Here is a 9,978-nt window from a genome sequence, read left to right as displayed (position 1 = left end):
CAAATTTTCAAATGTATATCGTGATAAATATTTTTGGTCATATCGCCCTGCTCTACCTGCTGCAAATCATCACTTCGTCAGACCTGTCGCTGACTTTCAGTCCAGTTCTTGCAGAATTTGACATACACCAGCCTTTTCTCCCTTTAATGAATGGCTTCTTGACAGCCAGCTTACATTGAGACCATTTCTGATGAGGCTTCAGTGAACAGTAGATGTGTCAACAGAAGGGCCGTTTGCTGGATTTTTTTTCTTATTTCTTAAATAATATATTTTTAGGGCTGACATCTTCCTTTGTCCTCCAGGACACACTGCAGAGCATTCCAAAATATGCCAAAGTGTCAGCTAAAAGCACTTTGTGAATCATATTGTTGGTGCAAAAATACAATTTCATGCTTGTGAAACTGCCTAAAGACAGATTTAACATTGGTGCTGTGCTAATTTTGAGATTATGTGCAAACACAACACTGGTTCATCCCGTGAGTTAGGAGGTGTTTTAATGCTTGAATGGGTCATAGATCTGAAAGTGGTCAGGCAAAAGGACTTTCACACAGTATTGTACAGTGTCTTTTCTACCAACCTGTCCGGAGGAAGCTAACAGGTTGATGGTGGTTAGAAGCATCCAGCCGCGGCTCGCCTCCTCACTCTGATTCACCTCCAGGAACTGGACTATGGCTCGACTGGCTGCCTCTGGAAAAACAATCACACACACAAACGTGTGGTTAACTGGGTGGAAAGTGACAGCTCACTGTGGGGCAGATGGGGCTGTTTGAATAATGATCAAATATGTAACAAATTAATCATTACAGTGGATGTGACAAAAGGGAACATGTGTGGTTGGGCTTCTCGGTTTTGGTTATCTGTGATCTTGTCCCACGTGCTAGCTTTTCAGTTAGCTCATGTCTTTACCAATTTTATCACAGCACTCTTTGTCCTAAAAATATAGCCACACTAGGTTTAGGAACAAGTATCCATTAGAACCGAACCATAATAAAAAAGCAAATCACACATTTTTAGTCGCTTTTGTGAGCAGAAATAAAAATGCTTTTGAAAAGGTTTCCTTAATCCAACCCACCAGCTGAGCCAAAGTCTAGTTGCTCATTGTTCAGAGCAAATCCACATCTGTTGTTTTGATAATGAGTACTGCAACGTCAGTTGAGCGCATGAATCATGTACTGACTCATTCTAAAGAGGCCTGGTGACCAACTGTAGGAGTGCTTTTTAGACCGTTGTGTTGCAAAATCAGAACCGTTCACCGTTTGATAACAGCACGTCACATGATTAGACAGGGATGAGGAAGAGATGGAAGGACGAGATAAAGCGGGAGAAATAAGAAATAGAAAGCTGGTGTGTGTGTGTGTTTGTGTGCGTCTTTTTTGAGGAAGCCACAGTCAAAGCTGCCACGGCTGTCAACGCTTTGATGAGATGCTGCTGGCTCGCCCGCAGTGAAGGCTAACCTTTCAGATTGAAGTAGGATTGCATTGATCCTTTGAGGAAAACGTATCTACTGAGAGCCAAAAAGTCAAAAAATAAAGTGCAAAATTCTGGGAAAGGCCTTATCTGATTAGGGTAACACCAACATTTTTTCTCCATTAATCATGAAATCAGCTTTAAACATTCTTAATAAAACAATGAAATATGTATTTATCTTTAGGGGAACAATTAATAAAATAATCTTATTGTGATAGGGTAGAATAAGACGAAGCTCTTACGCACATCCATAGAATAAATCGGGTTTCCAGGATGGAGCAGACAGTTATATTGAGCATCAATTATTTTATTTTTTTTAAATCATTGACTAAAATCAGTGACCAATCATAATCAGGCATGGGCGTGTACTTATGTCCACTAATAATATACAGATCACAGTATATTAGGGTCCTTGCCATGTGTGTACTAACTCTTGAAAGCCTAACAGGAGTAACGTTTGCAGCACTTTCTGTCATATTTCAGCCTGCTTGTAAAAAAAAAAATGCCTGTGTTTGGATTAGCCAGCTTGGAAAAACCCAGAAAATATTCTAATAGTCATCAGACGACATATTTATATATACTTAGGTGTCCAAACTCATCATTAAGAGTACTGGGGAGGCCGTCATATCTTGTCTTTATGGGGGAAAGTGAAAAAATAAACTCCCTAGAGTCTTCATTTCTATCTTGTCATCTACTATGTGTACCTAACAAAGCTCAGATGCTCCATCTGTGCCTTACAATTAGTTCTATAGTTGAAACTCTGCATAAGAACTGTCTTTGTATCTAAATAAAGAACAAAAATCTCTTTCAACACCACTGTGTTCATCTGCACAGCCAAAAGGAAAACAGAAGACACAAACCGGTTATGAGAAATTATTGGCTGGTGCCAAAGAACTCAAGTCTACAAGTAGGCCTACTCTATAGTGCATTTTTGCACTTACAAATATGAGTCTGTGTGCATCTGCAAGCTCACCTGTGGATTTATTGGAGGCTCTTCGTCTGATCTCAGTCACCATGAGTCGGGACACCTGGGTGGTGAACTGCAGCAGGTCGGAGAATTTCTCCATCATGCTGCTGGGAGGTGCGTTCCCAAACACCTGAAGTGGACAAAAAAAAGCATTTGATTAATGGAAAAATAATAATTTAAAAAAACAAGAAGAGAGGAACCAAAAAAAGACTCAAAAACTAGACATCTGTTCACTCGATACTTATATGTAACCTAGCTTATAGTCAGGTGTGTGCAGTTACAGAAATCCTCATTCCTGCTGATATCTGTGACAGTTTTTGCTTGAATGCACTACTTTATGGTGACAGAGAACATTGGAGGCTAAGCCTTTGGGGCAGCAGGTCAACAAAGACAAACTTCTCTTCATCCAGCAAAGACTCGTCATCTGTTTACTTATCCAGCAAATCTGACTTGAGAGCAGGGCGGGAGGCTGCCGTCCCGCCGCACAGGGACCACTTTACATCCAGATTCTGACATGAGTATGGCCACAGGTGTGAATCCCAGCCAGTGGTGGGTAATTAGCAGACAAGTCAAGAGACCCTTGGCAGTTCACTCCAGCTTGATGAGCACACTTAACAAAGGCAGCCTACAGCTGCGGCTGCCAAACAAAAAGGCGAATTACTGGCCTGCAGGCTTTACTTCTGTTCTTTTGGATAAAAAAAACAGCTATAGGGATTTTAACAACTTCCTTTTGTTAACTTGTTAATATGTGTAGCTCACTTCCATGATTACCCACCGACTTGACTGGTTTCCACAGATCTGGATTCAATTTTAGAGTTTTTCCAAAAGGGGGTGCAAAAATGCTTTATGAAAATTTATTATTAATTAGTAATTTATAACATATTTTGTTAACATAGCTTAAGGCCATTGTAAAGTGGGAGGGAGAGACTCTCCGGAGAGGCTGAATGACCATAACAACAGTGAGCTGTTCCACCTGGCTCAGAAACTGCACAACTGAGATTTCAGAAATTAAAAATGTTGGATAAACCTGAATCTATTTAGTCTACAGATAAATATTAAAAGATAAAAAAAATACAAGTGTGTACTGGACTTTTCTCCCCCTGCATCAAAATGGTTCCAATACACCCCCACCATTCAACTGGTCTGATTTTCCTATTAGTGCTTAAATCAATAAAACTTAACATTACTTAGTTAGCAGATATATAATTCAGAAAAGCTTTGAAGGTTGTTTAATTTAATCACAAATGATTCTGAAATATTATAAACACCAAACTAACGATGAGACAATGTGTAGTTCAGTGAGTTCGGTACTTTTCAGCACTTGCTCCTTAACACCTGACAACCAGGTGTGTTTTGGGTTTTATTTCCTTTGATCTGCACCTGAAAAGTTCAGCTCCTCCTACTCCTGCTACATCTAGTGTAAGACTAACTGCTTTCCAAACACTGACACTACAGGCAAACATGGTGCTGGTGCTACTATGATGGTCTGGAGCTGCTCAGGACCTGGACAACTTGCTGTAATTGATGCATCCATGCATGCCACTCTCTACAAGAATGAGAATTCTGGCTAACTGCACTTAGCTTATGCAGCAGGACAATAATCAGAAACACACCAGCGAGTCCACCTCTGAATGGGTAAAAACTAAAAACTAAAATTAAGGTTTTGGAGTGGCTTAGTCAAAGTCCAGATTTAAATCTGCCTGCGATGCTTCGGCATGAACTTAAACAGGCCATTCATACTTGAAAACCCTCTAATGTGGTTGATTAAAGTAATTCTTCATAGATGAGTGGGTCTAAATTCATCAATAGCTGTGTGAAAGACCCATTGCCAGTTACTGCAAACACAAAACTGCAGTTCTCACTGCCAAACGTTTGCACAACAACCTTTTCATACAAGGCCAGGTAGATTTGGTTAACCTTTTTGCTTTAATAAATAAAATCATAATTTGAAAACCTCATGCCTGTGTACACTGTGGAGACAGTAAAAAATATATGACACAAAGGTTGGACTGAAAAGTCCACTTCGTTGTGCTTTGTTCAGCTAACCTTTAACCCTAAAGTCAACAAGCCCACAGAAGTAAACAAGCTCATTTCCATTCCATTTATCTGCAGTCTGGTGGAACAGAATCTGAGAGCTATCCAGACAGGTACGTATGAAAATATGAAAATATGCTTTTAACCACTGGATTTGAATCTGCAGAAGTTCCCTGGTGAGATCTCGTTTTCAAATGTCAATGCATCTATAGTATCTATTGCACCCATGACCTCAGGGAAGCAGCTCTAGCGCGTTTGTAACCCAGCACAACAGAGCTCTCTTCTTGTTTCCTTTTTTTTTTTTAATACTGCACAGACGAGAAACACATGATTTGAAAGATAGCTACAGACAGCACAGGAACCAAATGAAGCAAACAGTAACCTGCCACATCAGAGCTGCCATATGTACAAATATCTGTTAATCCGCCTGTTTGGAGCACCTCCAGTTCTCCCTCCACCCATGGTGTGACTTACCCTGTTAAATACAGGAAGCATCATGTAGAGCTTCTCCTCCTGCTCCTTCTGGGTCATGTGGCGAGGAGGGTGGCACAGCTCGGAGAAGAGGCGTCGCAGGTGCATGAGGCCCAGCGCGTTGTCCTGGGGGCTGCACTCCTCCTGCCTCGGCCGCCCCATGATCCTTTTCACCATGTTCATCTTGAGCGGCTTTGTCAGGGCAAAGGCAGCCCTGCAGATGGGAGAGAGAAGATCTAATAAACATCTCACAGTAACTCAATACATAAAGATCTTGTTAGTCTATGTAACTGAAAGTCCCTGCTATTTGGTATCAGTTCAACTCTGTAAGTGGTCTCGAGTATCAAAAACAGCCAAATATAGATATAGATGATATTTCACATTTCACACAGATTAGCTTCTTGTTTTGTTTCTTTTTTAAATCAAAGTATCTTTATTAATTCATAATTCTGACAATTGTAGACGATGTGAATATAAGTACAGCTACCTTTATTCATAAGTGTAACAGAGTACTAGAATTGTAACAGTTATCAAGTGTTACAAGTTATCTTTAGGCACATTTATTGACATTTTCTGTCTACAAAGAAGGTTTAGCATGAGCACCGTGCAGGTATAGAAGCAGTAGGTGCAATAATGCTCTGTGTGTTTGTACCCACGATCATTCAGGATCTACTTAATTACATTTTTGTGTTCGGATCCTGGTTCACAGTAACACAGAGAGATGCAGAAAACACACAGATTTGAAATGTTACAGCCACAGAGCCAGCTTCTAAGAGCCAGCTGGGTTTCCTCTGGCTGCAAAAACAAAGAAATCTGGTGGGATTGGTTTCATATGATAAATTACTCGATGCGGTTTCTTGAAAAAAAATTTGAAGGTTAACTTTGACCTTGGACATTGACAATGAAGGTCAATGTCAAATGCTTAGCCAACCTATGTATCCATGTACCCCACGATCTAGTGTATTGTTGTGAAGTTTGAAGACGATCCATGAAAGAATTGTGGGTAATATAAAGTTTCACTGATTTTGGTGGGAGCTTGACCTTTAGTTTCCCCAAAATTAAATCAGCTCATTTATTGGCATCAAACGTCACACAAAGTGTAAAAATGATATTGCTAGACTGCTAACAAACATACAGTCAAATCTAACAGATTAAATAAATCTATATTGTGTAAATAGACAAGGGTAAGCTTTATGACATTGCAGCTCGTGATATTTGACTTAAAACACCAAGATGATGAATTTAGGGAGTCAAACAAACAGGAAATAAATTGGTGTAGCAGCTATGGCAGTTCAGTAGTAACAGAAAGAATGAGGCTGCAGATAGAAGTGGCGGAAATGAGTTTCCTTCAAAGGGTGGCTGTGCACTTCCTTAGAGATAGGAAGAGGAGCTCAGTCTTTCGAGAGGGAGAGTAAAGCTCCTGCTCCTCCACATCAAAGCCAGTTGAAGTGGTTCGGGCATCTGACTAGGATGCCTCCTGGATACTTCCTAGGCGAGGTGTTTCAGGCATGTCCTCTTGGTAGGAGGCCCCGGGGCAGATTAAGGATCTGCCGGAGAGACGGCTGGCTTGGGAATGGCAATGAGCAGGAAGAGGTAGCCTGGGAGAAGAAATCTGGGCTTCTCTGCTTGGACATACTATTTGTCGGTCTAGCCATCCATCCATCTATATCTATGTTTATATATCTATATACACGCAGCTAATAAAGGAAAGATCTCTTCTGATTGGCAGATTTGACAGATCTCTGTATACAAGCTGTTACTGCACTGAAGCAGAGGCTGTACGGCCCAAATTCAGGTCACTGATTCAGTCATTCACTTTGAACTGCAAGTTAAGAATTAAAACAACAGATTAGCATCTGTGACTGATCATCGTTTCGCATCACTCTTCCCTTGAACGTAGTTGATATATATTTAGCAATTTGTTCCACATGTCAGCTTCTCTCCAGACTATTTGAAATGGTTGCTAGGAGATATCACAGGGCTGCAAAGCCTACGTACGACAGATAAATATCTGGTGATAAAAACAGAATCAACAGCTTAGACGACTGCAAGAAGAGAGAGTTTTTTCTTTTTTCTGCATAAAAGAAAGGGGTTTGTTTTCCTCTTCCAAAAGAAAAATCACCAGCATTGATATAAAGTTATATTTTCACCAAGCTTAGCCTACCATAATGAAAAGTTACCTTCATCAAATGGGCAGAAATAACAGGAAAATGCAAGTAGGATATGGGAGAAATAAAATCTGGACCTTTTACTTCCCTCCTTTGTTTCTGTCATTATACACAAGGCTCACTTTCAATTGATTCTATAACACATCTGTTATATTGACAACAACAGCACACCTGTTCTGACCACTGGAGTCATGTTAGGGTTGAGTGTCACATCAGTTGTAGCTTAAAAACATTTATTTGAACACACACACTCTATGAATGACAAAAAAAAAAAGCTCTGGCACTTAAGTCACAGCTCTTGCAGAAAGACCCATCAACAAGGAAGAGACATGGCAGTTTAGCATGTAGTCCGTCCTTTTCCCAGCAGACTCCTCACACCGAATTACTCTCAGACACTCAGGAAATATCCCCTGCCCTTCAGTTACAACCCACCTACCGGTGCTGCAGACGTCACCGTGTGGGTTTCTTATGTCTTGCACCATCAAAGCCTCATCATTAGATGGATTACATCTTGGCACTGATCACAGCACGAATGAGCCAAATTTATTTGAATTGTTGGTCCAAGGCCAGAGAAAGACAGAGAAATTGACTTGAGGGGAACTTTGTGGAAAAGGGGCTTTAGTTTGTATCATCACTACCCTCAAATTCGGTTTTATTATTGTTATCATTGTTATTAGTTCACCGTGTTGTGTTTTTCTTGCCATTTTTGAGACGTATGCATAAAAATAGTTCTGGTTATAACCAAATATTTGTGTGACTCTGCTCGCTCAGTTTACAATTCAAATTTTGTTTGATTCAAACAGTGAGAGACAAGGTAAAGACAACTGACGACTGTCCCCCTTCTTCCCAAACTAAACTTTTAAAGTCAGGAATATTATTGAGTTTATCGCTTTATTCGCCATCTCAACCACTTATTTTCAATTCTAAAGAAATCTGAATTCAAACCAGCGAGACTCAAGGTAAAAGCCCCCAGGAGCTGGCTAATTCACTTTTGGCAAGCTTCTCTGTATATAAATTTGATTCCATTGTTGTGATATCACAAATGCTGGTACTACAGGGATATTAGGGTATTTATAAAGCAGACAGTAGGCTTGACTGCATGCCAAAACAGCTGATTTGGAATAATGTGACGGAGGATGTTCCTCCTCGCTCACAGCTCTGTTCATTTCCTTTCTTTCAGAAAACAATCTGTTCCCTTCTTGTTTCCTCGTCATACATACAAATCATGTATGACGAGGGTCATCATTTCTACATCAGGTGTTCCCCGTGACTATCAGTCAGTCCATACATCTATTTATTGGTGACTAGGGCTGCCACAAACGATTATTTTGATAGTCGACTAGTCACCGATTATTTTTGCGATTAGTCGACTAATCAGATCATCATCCATTGGACGTACAGCGTACAGCTTATTGCACCAGCAGCATCTGCTCTTATATAACTATCATTAGCTTACAGCTTGAAGTGTCTGTGCTAACTAAAAATAAAGACAAGATGGTAGTTTATTAATTTTTAATGAAATTTGCAGATTGTTTCGGTGAAGTTTAATAAACTCCTTGCTTTCTAAAATATAACAGGACACCGGAGTATATTCTCCAGCGTCTCACACTTCTGATAATCAGCTGTCTGCTTGACAGTTTTAGCTGTGCAAAAACTATAACTTTAATCTCAGCCAAACCGATTTACTCAGGAACAAATAAAATACTAAAGAAAGCCAAACAATAACATTTTTAAGTTATCTAAGTGACTTTTATATATGTTTAACCTGACTAGCGAAAGACGGCGGTGGGTTTGAAAATGATTTGCCGGGAGTCCGGTGTTCTCACGGCTCTAGTTAGCCTTGCCCCCGCCTAGCTATCGAGCTAGTGGGTAACAGACGTCTCCGAAAACGTCGGAGCGCTTTTGAAAATATGTGGTGTCTTGATAAACTGAGCAGATATTTGAGGTTTACACAGCTACATTCTCGCCTGAAAATATGTTAAACGTTTATTTTGTAACCCAGAAAGAATAATAAGAGTAAAGTTAAAACTAACTAGCTGCCACCATTGTTGACAACTACGCTGGGCTGCGCTATGAATTCTGGGACACAGCTTCTTCTTCTTCGGGGTTTAACAGCAGCTGGCATCCTTGTACATGCAGTGCTGCCATCTTCTGTTTTAGTCTGTTATTACACTCTTAAATCCTACTACTCATTCCTGCATCCTTTGTGATCTTACAAAGCTTCAAACGATGCGTCGACTATTAAATTAGTCGTCGACGATTTTAATAGTCGACATAATCGTGACTAGTCGACTAATCGTGGCAGCCCTATTGGTGACAAAGGAAAAACACTGACTTCTGGACATATATCTACCTCCAAAATCACAGCTCATCTCCAGATTAATAGATAATAGTTTCTATGCAACATCAGTGACCTTTTACTGATAACACCTTGATCCCTAATCTAACGCAAAAAACCAGACCTGAGCATAACAGACTTCTTGGATGCTCTGTTTCTACAATTGGCTGCACAGTCAGCCATATTATGTTAATTAACTGCATTAAAATGCACCAAGAGGCACCATCACAGTCAGGAGTAGACGGTTAACATGGAGAAGAAATTTCTTCATTCATATAAATTCTGGCAGCAAACCGAGAAACCCAGAATCTGAAAACCAGATTTGTTTGTAAAAAGTTTGTCTCTATTTCTCTTGGTTATCCAGTATGAGATATTCACACAGCTCTATTTTACTTGACGCTCTGCTTTTAAACACTGAAAATTTACCACAGTCTCAATTTGAATGTGCCTGCTCTTGTTTTGCTCTCTCTAAACCAATTAGCCCCTACACCCTGTTCTTTAATGACCGTTCACCATTAAAACATGGATTGGAG

The 9,978-nt window shown here is 40.1% G+C and overlaps 1 protein-coding gene across 6 annotated transcripts in view; it reads right to left on the bottom strand.

Annotated features, from left to right (window-relative positions):
• The window catches only part of wdfy3 (WD repeat and FYVE domain containing 3), a 117,825-nt gene that overhangs the window by 83,662 nt on the left and 24,185 nt on the right, over positions 1-9,978 (bottom strand). For all 6 annotated transcript variants that reach the window (XM_013910218.1, XM_013910219.1, XM_013910215.1 and 3 more), the window contains exons 2-4: positions 4,943-5,153; positions 2,441-2,564; positions 578-687 (exon numbers count right to left, since the gene is read on the bottom strand). In XM_013910218.1, the coding sequence (XP_013765672.1) occupies positions 578-687; positions 2,441-2,564; positions 4,943-5,122 (414 nt within the window). In that variant the 5' untranslated portion in view covers positions 5,123-5,153. The remainder of the gene's footprint in view (positions 1-577; positions 688-2,440; positions 2,565-4,942; positions 5,154-9,978) is intronic.

Source organism: Pundamilia nyererei, unplaced genomic scaffold, assembly GCF_000239375.1.
Source record: "Pundamilia nyererei isolate P.nyererei 1_Seehausen unplaced genomic scaffold, PunNye1.0 scaffold00038, whole genome shotgun sequence".
NCBI classification, from domain to species: domain Eukaryota; kingdom Metazoa; phylum Chordata; class Actinopteri; order Cichliformes; family Cichlidae; genus Pundamilia; species Pundamilia nyererei.
Note: the sequence above shows the minus strand (reverse complement) of the source record. Positions and strands in the feature narration are given on the sequence as shown.